Source organism: Athene noctua, chromosome 4 (assembly GCF_965140245.1).
Source record: "Athene noctua chromosome 4, bAthNoc1.hap1.1, whole genome shotgun sequence".
Taxonomy (NCBI): domain Eukaryota; kingdom Metazoa; phylum Chordata; class Aves; order Strigiformes; family Strigidae; genus Athene; species Athene noctua.
This window is the reverse complement of record NC_134040.1, coordinates 83,432,883-83,446,172: the sequence shown is the minus strand read 5'-3', so window position 1 is coordinate 83,446,172 and position 13,290 is coordinate 83,432,883. Positions and strand designations below refer to the sequence as shown.

The following is a 13,290-nucleotide window of genomic DNA, read 5'->3' as shown; positions in this document are numbered from 1 at the left end:
AATTTTCTGTCTTACATTGTACACTGGAAGAAGAGATTGCTTACCTGAAAGTTTCTCTACCTTTCCCAGCTATACTACTTAATCTGATAAAAGGACACTTGCATTACTTGCCTGTACTTAAGCTTTTACACAACTGCAAATAAACTATATTTCCTTTTAATTACTTCTTTGATGAGCTATTTAATATTCATCCTTAAGGATTAAGGAAAATTTAAGGATTGTCCTTAAGTACAATTTACTTCAACTGCTTGTCTTACTACGAGATGAATGGCCTTACAGGAGACCCTGTTTCTCCTCTCTGTACATAAAAAGAGCACGGGATAGATTCAGAACGTGAATTTTACATGCAAGGTCAGTATATTCAGAAAACTTTTCCAACTGGAGAATCTATAAATTGAACTCAGAAACGTTTTTATTGTGCCAATTGGCCAGTGGCCGCAGCTGTACAGTTAAAAATAGAAAATGAACAAATATTAGAAATTAACATTGATGCAATTGTCAGCCAGAAATGACAAACCCATGCCCTGGCTTTTCATGACCCCTTGAAGGGGTGTAACTACTATTATTTTTATAAAAAGCTCAACATTGGCTTATGCTAAAACAGCAAATAGTTTAAAATAATGTCAAATTATCAAAGCAGTTCAGTTTCAACAATTATTTTGTCATGGCTAGATTATACATATGTAAGTGCACATGGAAGAAATTCACAGCTATTGCATTCTTTAAATACATGAAGTTTAGGTTCATAAACCAAATTATTTTACTTTCGGACATCTGTCATAAGAATGTGACTCCTTCAGACTTGATACAATTTCCCACTGGTGCTCAAATATGCATGTGTGGACACAAGCGAGAAGATTTTACTGATTTTTTTTTTTTTTAATGGGAATCTTCCAGCAATCAGTTTTTGAACCCATACAGACACCAATGTGAATACTAACTAGTCCAAGTAGAAGACTACCATTACATGAATCTGCAGAAGAAAAGCGGTGTTCTTCAGTGTGTAATTAACAAAATGGATTGGAGCGTGATCCAAAGCAACAGTGCTTATAAAAGCAGAAAAAATACTGACAGACTTTTTTCATTCTTTCGGCTTTAAGCTATATGATATGTTTACAGCTATTCACATGTAGCTTTCTAATATTAAGTAACCTACTGTCATGTCGTTTAATTATTTTTTAACAGTTACTTTGTAAAACAAATGTGTGCACTTTGAGATACACAATTTCAAATCATAAACCACAGTTCTATGTCTATGGATTCCATTTTCGGCAAGTTTAACCACAGATCAGTCCATAAATTTATGTAAAAGTTGGAAGACAAAAAGCAGTCCTGAAACAGTACATTTCATTAAAAAAAAGCATGAAATATTTTGCTGTTAGAAGAATAATGGTTAATAATTTTATGTCAATAGGGATAAAAATTTGAGTAAAAATGATCTGGTGGTGGTATGATCATTAAATAAAATGCTTCTGTTATACTTTTGAAGTACAAAATCCTTTGGAAACAGTAATTTTTACAGATTGATCATAACAAACCATTAAGTAGGAATTTCATTTCTGAGGTAAAGGGCTATTTGATATTCCAAAATCAACAGCATTCCCAAGCATATGCAGTTTTTCTTTTTTTTTTTTTTATATGAAAGCGAAGTGATATCCAAATTGCTTACTGGTATATATGACTACGGTAAATGTGAATATACAAAATTAATTTTAATTCTGTTACAGAGGGTTAAAGATTAACTCACTAGTTAGTGGCATACCATTTATATGTATTTATAACAAATTCAGAACTATTAAAGATGCATATAAACTTTGTGATTTCTGAATTGTTGTAATGATATAATGAGTTTATGGATCAAGTGTATAACATTTCAAACACTATTTTTGTAAAATTATTAAACCAGCATTTCCATAATTTTTTCAGATAGATACATCTCTCAAGCTACTGATTCAAGTTCTTCAATCCACTAACTAGTAAACACAACTGCTGAAACAATCTCATTGTTTCCTGCACTAGAATCCTGCGCTGATTTCGTGATTTCACACAAACCTTTAACTTTCTAACTGTGACACACAGGAACAAAAAAATATTTCAGATTATCTTTTCTGGTTTTGTTTTAAACTGATTGTGTGTTCAAACAGTAAGAGTTTTAAACTGGATAGTGTTATCGTAGCTTGTAGTGTGGAAGGTCAAACACTGCCTAGATATGGAAGCAGCAGTTCCAAATTTTTGTTGGAATGCAATCTTCTGAACAGAGAAAAATTCTGCGCTTTTTAAAACATCTTCTTAACCTATTTAAATTTCCATGCTTAATTCTCCTCTGGAATAAGAGCAGACCATTTTACTGAAGTCAGCAGGTATGTCAAAATATGCTTCTAATGCAAATAGCAGAAGCATATCTGGATGTCCTGTTTTGCAAGCACGTTGTGCTAAAAAAAAAAAAAAAAAAAAAGGAAAAAGGAAAAATAGCACCAAACAAACCAATCAAACCAAAAAATGAAGCGAATCTTCCCTCCCAATTTCTAATAAACTCTTCAGTACATGAATATTAAAGTCATACAGTTGTCAAAATATGAATCCAATATATTCATCCGCCAGTGGCAACTCAGAAATAGTGATGTATTTGCACAGTACATCTCACCAGGTAACTATCTCAGATAACCCTCTGCATTATAGAGCATTAGCAGATATAGAACAATTTGAGATATATGTTTAATGCTGGGGGGTTTGGCTGGTTTTTATATCCAATAAACTAATGGAGAACAGAAATGTGCTGTGACCCTAGGAATTAGAAATGTATTACTAGATACATTAAAATATGGCTTATGAAGGTCAAAATCCAGAGAGAGACTACACTGATCCTAGCAGAAGCACTGCTATTTTAAACTGTGGAGTGTTCTACATTTTCTTTTGGGATACAAAAAGACACTACTCCACTGACAACTACTGAGAACTTCTACCACCTTTGTCCAAACGCAGCTTTGGGAACAGCAGGTCAGACGCTGTTCAGTTTTCACTGACCACAAATGTTCTTTCAGGTGTACGTCTGAAATACACACTCAGTAACACTTTGCTGCTTCAAGATTCCAGATGGAGGCTGTCTCATAAAAGTCCATGGCTTTTATACCCACCTACCCTCTCTTATCAACAACAAAACAGCCACTCTAAGTAAAACACAGTTCAAACGCTCAGTAAATTCTAAAAAAAACCCTAAGAAAAACATAAACAAAAAAACCCATAAAAAACATAAAAAATCTGCACTAAGTTGACCTAACTAACCCAGCTTCCTCCTAAGAGATGTACCATACAGACATAGAAAACTTCTCCTGATTACTATCAGTGGTGACAAGCAACCAAGAAATGCTTGGGGCAGTCACCATGACGCTTTTGGTTGGGCGAACAAAAAAACTCTAAGATCCAGATATATTTTCAGCAGATATGATTAATGAAAAATGTCTGAATAGATAGGGCGCAGGTCCACTCACTGCAGAATAGACACAAAAAGTATAAATATCTGATGTAACCCTCACAGAAATACGTACAATTTTTAATCCAAGCTTACAAGATTTGATATCGCATGGTAAAAGAAAGAGAAATAAAACTGCAAGTAATTATTTCAAGAAACGGGATACACAAAGTTACTGTGATACTTACCACTGTGAAATTCATAACCTTCAAAATCCATACTGTCATTGCTAAGTTAACAATCATGGTAACCAACAGCAGAAGGACAAAGAAGTATAAGCACCTCTTTCGCCATCCATAAATCCCTACTGGGTAAAACTGAGGATGTTCAGTCCTTGGAAGGCTGTTCTGTTGTGTTGCTAATATATACTGCTCTCGTGTCATCTGGAAAAGAAAAATGTAAATGTAAGTAAGCAAATGAGAAGTCTGTTTTTCAGAGATTTTATTATCCGAAGATTACCTCAGAATGTATAGAACATCAGTTTGTATGGGCACAAAAGCGATGCATTCATTCAGCATAAACCACGTCTTTATTTTTACTAGGTATTTAGTAAGAATCTGGTGGTTTTCATTAATTTAGAGTAAACCTTTGGTTTGATATTTCAAATTGTATTTACATTTCAAATTTATCGGCATAAACTGTAAAAAATATCAATGTAATTCATGTATGTATATTACATTCTATTTCTGAAGACTGTTTTATTGCCCTTTACGAGGTCATTTAGGAAAATTTGGTTTGGAGAGAAAATCCATGTAGCTTTTTCTTGTACTGGTTTTGGCTTAGATAAAGGTAATTTTCTTCTTAGTAGATTGTAGCTAAAACCAGTACATACAAATAGAAAAAATCAATTATTTCTAGTAATGCGTCATAATATCATTCTTTTATGATGCTTAAAAAATTAAATTAATAATTTATGCCATTATACATACGCTCGTATTTTACACGAAAGTATGTCATGGTGTATACTGTATTTTACACAGAAAGAAAACAAAATCCCTTCGAATCTTTAATTTTGCCCTTTAGGAGATATGGATACTACCACCATCTGTTGTTTTCTTGACCCGGCTTAAGTTCTTCTAGCATACAAGGCACCAGTAACTGTTTGCAAACTACTTAAAGAAGTTATCATCTTCTTTAAGAACAAAAAGGTTTATGGCATTTCACAAGAAACCCATTTAACATTTTTTACATCCTTTACTTTCTTTTACAGATATGTATATTCATATTCAGCTGTCACACTGCCTTTACACTGGAAGGTATTAACTTTTCTCCATGACTTAAAAATAAAGTTAAAGCAATCTCATTCTGTTTATGTAAAAGTTCTTCCTGAAACATGCTCATTAAAAAAAAAATAATAAAAAAAAAATTGGTTTAATAGGCTTTGTGCTCAGGAGGAGGAAGAAACCCTCAAACACAAAACAAAGTACTCAAACCAGTCAAAACCACAACTTATAAACCAGATAGGATGATTAATTTTATGCTTAGAACTGCCTTTCTTTTCACTAAAAGTAAAAAATGCACAAAGATGTGTCAGTTGATTCAACTAGAAATAAAAACCCAGACCAAATCCATTTGAGAGTATCGAAAAAAATGTTGATTTCATAAGATTTTAAAAATGTAAAGCTGAAAAACATTTATGTAAACATCTGTATTGCTAGATGTTTATCCAAATTGTAACTCTTGAGGGTTTACCATGCACTTGTTAGTGAATGAGATATTAATGGCATAAATTAATTCACTGGGAATAATTTCAGCAACAAGTCATACAACACACATCCATACTACTACAATTACATATATATCATTGAAATAAGTAAAAAAAAATATATATAAAATTTATAAAGCAGGTTTTAAATAAGCTAGTAAACACGTATTTTGTAATTTATATTCTTTCCAATTTGAATTGCTTCTCTTTGCCCATAATTTCAATTAAAGGTAATGTTTAGCAGTTTATTTATATAGTAATCGTTTACAAACAATTTCCCTTAACAACGTTTCTCAGTCCTCCCTGAGGATAGTGTCACCAGGCTTCACAACCTTAGATCGCCACCTTATCATATCCTGGCAGTATTCATCCTAGCTGTGTCTGAATTCCTTATGAATTCAGAAATTGAATGCACAGAAGCATTAGCCATCTTCCTCCTTATAATGAGTTTCTACACATTTATTTAGCCAGCCATTGTAAAAAAAAATAAAAATAAAAAATAATGCAATGCATGACTAGTTATTGAGATGTAATCAGTATTTTTTACACCATTTCCATTGTCTTGTGACCTTAGTTTATATATTATTTACAAAACAGTTATTACCATCAAAAATAGTTGAAAAGTCAAGTTTCAGATTGTGAGAATGCCAGAAGTAGCACTGCCCCTAAAACTATGAACGTGGCACCATGAAATATGCCCTTTGCAACAGAATCATTCAATACGATTAGACTTTATTCCATCATGACAGCCAGGCATCAGTCAGTTCCCTCAGTGTATAGTGCTCAAGTGAGTGGTGATGCGAGAGCCCATGGAGGCTCACAGTGGAGCAGACATCCACCTGAAGCCGGTAAAGGACCCCACACTGGAGCAGGTGGATGTGCCAGAGCCCATGACCCTGCAAAGAGCCTGTGCTGGAGCAGGGTCCTGGCAGGACCTCTGACTCCATGGAGAGGAGACCACACTAGAGGAGCCCATTTTCTGGCAGGACCTGTGGCTCCACAGGAGGATCCACGCTGGAGCAGTTTGTTCCTGAAGGGCTGTACCACATGGAAAGACCCACACTGGAGCAATTCACAAAGAACTGTAGCCCATGGGAAGGACTCATGTTGGAGAAGTTTGTGAAGGACTGTCTCCCGTGGGTGGGACACCACAGGGGAACAGGGAAAGAGTGTGAGGAGTCCTTCCCCTGAGGAGTAAGGCGGGGCAGAGACAACATGTGATGAACTGACCACAATCCACTTTCCCCATCCTCCTGCACTGCTTGGTGGTAGGAGGTAGAGAAAGTGCAGAGTAAAGCTGAGCCAGGGAAGAAGGGAGCGATGGGGGGAAAGTGGTTTTCGATTTGTTCTTATTTCTCATTATCCTACTCTCCTTATACTTCACCTGGATCAATACTGGGCCCAACGCTGTTTGGGAAAGGCTGTGGATGTTGTTACCTTGACTTTAGGAAGGCCTTTGACACCATTTCCCACAGCATTCTCCTGGCAAAACTGGCTGCTTAAGGCTCAGATGGGCACACGCTTTGCTGGGTAAAAATCTGTCTCGCTGACTGGGCCCAGAGAGTTGTGGTGAACGGAGTTAAACCCAGTTGGCGGCCGGTCACGAGTGGTGTCCCCCAAGGCTGGGTGTTGTGGCCACTCCTGTTTAACATCTTTACTGATGATCTGGATGAGGGGATCAAGTGCCCCCTCAGTCAGTTTGCAGATGACACCCAGTTGGGTGGGAGTGTTGATCTGCTCGAGGGCAGGGAGGCTCTGCAGAGAGACCTGGCCAGGCTGGAGCCATGGGCTGAGCCCAACTGGGGGAGTTTCACTGAGGGCAAATGCCGGGGGCTGCCCTTGGGCCACAACAACCCCCAGCAGGGCTACAGGCCTGGGGAGGAGTGGCTGGAGAGCTGCCAGTCAGAGAGGGACCTGGGGGGTGATTGACAGCCGGCTGAACAGGAGCCAGCAGTGTGCCCAGGGGGCCAAGAAGGCCAACGGCATCCTGGCTTGTGTCAGCACTGGCGTGGCCAGCAGGGACAGGGAAGGGATCTGAGCCCTGGGCTCGGCACTGGGGAGGCCGCCCCTCGATTCCTGTGTTCAGTTTTGGGCCCCTCACCCCAAAAAGGCCATTGAATGACTCGAGCGTGGCCAGAGAAGGGCAACGGAGCTGGGGCAGGGTCTGGAGCACAGGTCGTACGGGGAGCGGCTGGGGGAACTGGGGGGCTTCAGTCTGGAGAAGAGGAGGCTGAGGGGAGACCTCATCCCCTCTACAGCTGCCTGAAAGGAGGGTGCAGAGAGCTGGGGATGAGCCTCTTTAACCAAGGAACAAGCGATAGGACAAGAGGGAATGGCCTCAAGTTGTACCAGGGAAGGTTTAGACTGGATATTAGGAAGCATTTCTTTATAGAACGGGCTGTTAGGGGTTGGAATGGGCTGCCCAGGGAGGTGGTGGAGTCCCCATCCCTGGAGGGGTTTAAGAGTTGGGCTGACATAGCGCTGAGGGATCTGGTGTAGTTGGGAACTGTCAGTGTTAGGTCAATGGTTAGTCTAGGTGATCGTCAAGGTCTTTTCTAACCTAGATGATTCTGTGATATATTTAACAAGCAGGCCCAAAGAATTTGCCATTTGCTTTAACTATAAAAATATTTTTGTCATTTTGTCTTTAGTTTTTAGGGTTATTAATCTGGCCAGTTATTGGCAGTGCTCTCAGTACCATTTTATATACTGGTGTAAAATTTAATCTTTTGATTTTGAAACTATTGAAAACTAAAAAAAAAAATAAATCCTATTTGTTCTGGTAATTAGTACCTGGACATGTTAAAAGTAAAGACAATAACCACATAAATGCTTGATAAATATGTCCATTTTTTGTCATGTTTTTGTCACCAGTAACTGAGAAGTTACTAGACCATATCTACTTCAGTTAAATCTTTTTAACTGAGGAGGAACTGCTGTGAGGTCTGTGTTTTTGTAAATCATTAAAAGGCAATGAAATTCCATAACACTGTAAGGACAATGTGCACGTGAACATTCCTGATGAAAATAGGGCTTCTTGGCTGAAGAAGTGTAATGGCAATTGGGTTGGTTTTTTTCTTTTTTTTTTTTTCTGTGGCCTTGTTCTCAGGGCTTTACGGCACTTGTGGACCTTGCCCAGTGGGAGCCAATACTGACAACAGATTAGATTCAGCTTGGATATAAATGGAGTCCTTTGGAGAAGCCATCCTGAGTACTTCCCTCCGAGAGCAGTGTGCTGTGGTCCAGGACTCTCCCCTTGGTTTGGGATGCTGCCCTAAGAAGTTTCTCAAGGTTGAGAGCCCTCACTTTTTTTAGGCTACTGACACAGCATTTTTGGGTTGTCGTTAAACCCTACAAAGTTTGTGGGATAGTCTTTTTCTCCTCTTACAGATATTTGAATCTGCCATTGTATGTTTGCAGAGCGCTAGATGGCTGTGTCAGAGATAATTTTTTTTATTGCATTGGTTGTTGCTTGCTTATTTGAGAGCCTCCACAACAGATGAGTTAATAATGTATTTTTTAAAAGTGACTTGCATGAGCCTTGCTAAATCATGAAATATGAAAGAACATTGTACAAAAAAATGGTCATCAAAAATATGACAAGTTTTTGCCAAGAATCCTGATTGCTAAAGTGCACATATACTTTATATAAAAAAATACATCCATGTATTTATGTGTAAATATGTATATAAGGAGATCACAGAAATACATATAAATATATACACAAATTTTTGATGACTGAATTGCTATTTAACCCTATTGAACTTTCAGAATATGTTATAAAAATATATATTCTAAAGTAGGTGACTGACAGATCTTATTGATGAACTATTATTATGTGGACATTTAAAAAAAATGTGACTGTGGTATAACCTTAATGCTATTCCATTATTGTGGTCCTGTAAATATGAAATAACTGGAGACAACATTTCAAGATGAGACAAGATTTAATGTTTGAAAATTTACCTGGGTTTCTAACAATAGGATGCCTGAGGGTATCAAACCAAGGGAAAAAAAAAAAAAAAAAAAAAAAGTTACAGAAGTGCTCCATTAGATATTTGAAAGGTTTCGGTGTTGGCATCTTAAATTGGTAAACTCATGCATATATACACAGTCATAAGCAACCCAGAGCCACATGCTGAAGAAATTAAAAATAACTCCTGTGCTCTATTAATGAATGGGATTTCTAATTCAAATCCAAAGTAATATGGGATCCATTATTCAGTAACTACAAAGAGATTAAATGAGTTATTACACTGCACTGAACAAGTATCATAAACAAAATAAAGGAAAATATCATACCACTGTAAACTATTTAGTCATGTCACCACTGCACCTGAATATATTTTTCAGTTTTGGCTACTCTTACCCTTTAAGATCTTTTTCAGTACTGTGAAAAATATGATAGTGCATAGTCACTAGGCACAGGTGAATCTGAGTAAGCACACAGCATGAAATCCAAATCAAGCCCATGACCTTTAAACTGTTGATATGTACTATCGGAACAGATAACTTAGACACAGAAGTAATTAAAGAATGGAGCAGGGACATTTTACATTTTCAAAGTTTATTTTAGTCTGGGAACATGAGAGGTAACAAAAAAAAATACAGAGGTAAATTTTCAAAGCAGAAAAATGAAAGAGAACACAATGAGCAAATGAATTACATCTAGAGGGTGAGATTGTTGGTATAATTCCTGAAGTTAGGGTAGCAATCTACTTAAACAAAAACTGTTTAGAACATGATGATACCTTGCAAGTAATTCTCTAGACAAACATCAATTTGTCTTTATGGCTAATGACTCTTTTCTATGTGCCGCAAAAGAAGAATCAGATTCAAAACTAAGGAATTAAATAAAAGGATAATTGTTCTTAATTAACTTAGTCAAAGAGAAGAAGAAATCCAATATTTACTCTTAATGTCTGGGCAGGCAATTTAACTTAGAGCTTACTGATTTTCTGAAAAGAAAATGATATTATTTTGTGTATTTTGAAGACAAAAAAAAAGGGTTTTTACTTCTGGAGAAGTTCTACATAAACTCTAAGCCTGTGTCAATTCCATTCATCCCACATTTTTTTAAAAGCCACGCAAGAATACAAGTAAATGTGTTAAAAGGTAGATTCTTTGCTATTTTGCACCAAAAAATGCCACGTGGTAAATGACACATTTCGATAAAATAATCGTAAATGGTAGGGGTGGGGTGCCGTGTGGTAACACCATCCCGGCAAGGCAATTCAAAAATTCTTGAAGTGTGGTTGACTGAATAAAACCCAAGATTAATGTGGTAGCTTCTCCATGACACACTGAGGAGCCCTTAGGAAGATAACCTCTCTGCATGTGCATCCAGCAGGTGGAAGGCTAAACTGGGTCCAATACTTCTCTGATCAAAGCACAAGATGCCTTAAGAAATGAAGATGACTCCAGAAGAGTATGATTATACTTAACAGAAATAGCAGAAGTTCTCAGAGGGGTTTTACATAGGTTGCTATGGCTTCTGGGTGTTTGAAAATCAGGCAATCTAATAAAAAACTAGTATATCTGGGCGTGGGGGAAGGTAGGAGGGAACAAAGGAACTTCATAAATGATTTGCCAGGATAACTACAATTTCCTTCAGATCTAAAACAAGCATTCTTCTCTCATGGTTACGTCTGGGACTCCAGTGTTTTTCCTATCCCAAATCTGTCTCAAGCAAGCAAAGCTCTTTACAGCAAACAAGATCTGTGTTAGCATCATCATACATGTGAAGAATGGAAGCTCAGGGAGCGAAAGAAACTTGTCTACAGACAACGAGCAAACTAATGAAAAACTGAAGAACTGAATCACTTAAGTCTCATTCCTTTTTGCCTGACTTCCATTCGCCATTGCTTTCAAAGTTTTTTTCTGGTCTAGCGGCAACACAAGTTTGGGAGAATTACAATGAAAGCTGATGAAAAGTTAATTTTTCTGGTTTATGTTCTCTCCCAATTTCTTTTTAGCTTTCTGAGAAGCTCAAGTCGAATGTCTCAAGAGTTCCACAATCCCTGCAGCAAATGCTGTAACTCAGATTGTTTAGAGACCCACAGCGCTCTCTAATCTTACCCAGACTTTCTGCTGGCTTCAGTAAATATATTTCATTTGACAGTCCTTGCTATTAACCATGCTTTCATACTCCTGCCTTTGAGAAAAATATTATTCAGTAACAGACTTTTTAAAAAAGTGGTTAATAAAGCCTGCCTGCATTCCCAAGGGTGTAGAACAGAAAAAACAAACTGAGTATGTGTGAAACATCAATACGATGATTAAGTGGTTTGAAATTTTTAATGAAATGTGCTCTTATTGCGAGCATGTCGATTCATTGGAATTTATCCATTTGAACAAACTGATAATAAGATGGAGATGGATGCCACCAGACATTCACTCATACCTTGGGGGAACAGGAAAAACTTCTCTTTTGTTAAGAACCTCTACCATTTTTTAGAACATTTGGCATTTAGAACTTCAACACAAATACCTTATTTACTATATTTATATATGAAACAAAAATAAAATCATTCCTTCTTTCCATGGCTATTCTTTTGATAATTTTTTTTTTGGTGATATTTTTTATTAAAAAGGAATTACCGACATAGATATATCAAGACTTAAATACGAAAATAAACTTAATGGTGATAGAAATACACCTGTTGGAATAATTTGATAAATGCTATATTATAAATGGAAAATGTGTATTTAAAGCTAAAAGCAATTTTCAAGGCTGACAAAATATTATCACAGCAAATAGTTATATTCAAAAAAACTAAGACATCAACATCTAATTGGACAGATACAAATTTGAAACTCTTTATTACTCACATCATGAAACAGATGAGACAAAAAACAATATGATTTTTGTTACCTCAGGTACTGTAATTGTAGCCCAGCACATGACACTGGTTCTAGACATTTTCATTACTGATTGATTCTCTATGCATTATTTTCTTAATTCATAGACAGGATGAAAAACATAAAGGAATTTTAAAATATGAAAATAGAGTATGACAGCATCTAGACCCAATAATGATTTGTGTTTGTAAGGAACATATTACCAATCAGATGAGCTGCAGATATGAAGAGATAGAAGAAAACCCGTAGCTAGCAGGGAAAATTCTTCACACCAGCATTTAGAGAAAAAAAAAAAAAAAAAATCAAGACGCAATCTGCTCATAACTAGTAATAGCTCAGGACATCACACAGATGATTTACCAGAACCAGCTAGCTCTCTCCACTCACCCTGAGAGTAACAGCCTCTGGCCAGCAGCTCATGCTGTGGACAGCTCTCTTTTCGCAGGACACTATAGCCAGTCATTCATTTTGCTTCCATTCTACGCAGTACGTGGCACTAATTAAGCTTACAAGTGAAATATTATTTTACTGTTTTCATAGACTTTATCTGTAAGTTTATCTTGCATACTTACTACCTTAAACCCCAACCTTGACTCTAAAATCAAGAGTTGGGATGAAATCAATAAGAAGTTCATTACAACAATATGAAGATGGCAAGCAAGTGGCTTGTATCTCTTGAAGAGACCTTATGAATACAAGGATGAATTTTTTTAGAAAGCTTTAAAAATGCCAAACAACTATATATAAAGCTCTTGCTGTCACTTCCAGCATGTGTTGAAGCAACTAAATTATATCTTCTCTTCTGCAACAGTTTGATATTCTACAATTGATTTCCAAAAATAATAGAAAAATATAATATCATCTTGAGCTATGGGGATCATATTAACTACTGTGAATAGAATGACAAGGTAGTAGAGCTGCATTCTTAGCGAATAAAATATTGAAGGGAAAAAGCAGCTTCCTCTGAAAACACCTTATCTGGGTTACACTTGACACCTGCAGTCTTCTCCTTCTGGTATTAGCCACTGAAGCTTTTCTAAAGGCAACCAAAAGCATGTCAGCAACTGATCCTGGTATAAATTGTCATTGGACGGCAAATTGTTGGCCAGACGTGATAAAAGTCACATCACTCTACTGTACATTACTGGCAACAGAAATCAGTATAAATCCTTATTGCCTCGATGGACAATACTACATTGTTCAGATTTTTTTTTTTTTTTTTTTTTTTTCTGTTTAGTATAACCGGGATCAATCA

At 36.7% G+C, this 13,290-nt stretch overlaps 1 protein-coding gene across 1 annotated transcript in view; it reads right to left on the bottom strand.

Moving 5' to 3' along the window:
• Nucleotides 1–13,290, bottom strand: part of SGCZ (sarcoglycan zeta) — a 506,757-nt gene that overhangs the window by 222,868 nt on the left and 270,599 nt on the right. Inside the window, exon 2 of the mRNA XM_074904117.1 lies at nt 3,658–3,852. Within this exon, the coding sequence (XP_074760218.1) occupies nt 3,658–3,852 (195 nt within the window). The remainder of the gene's footprint in view (nt 1–3,657; nt 3,853–13,290) is intronic.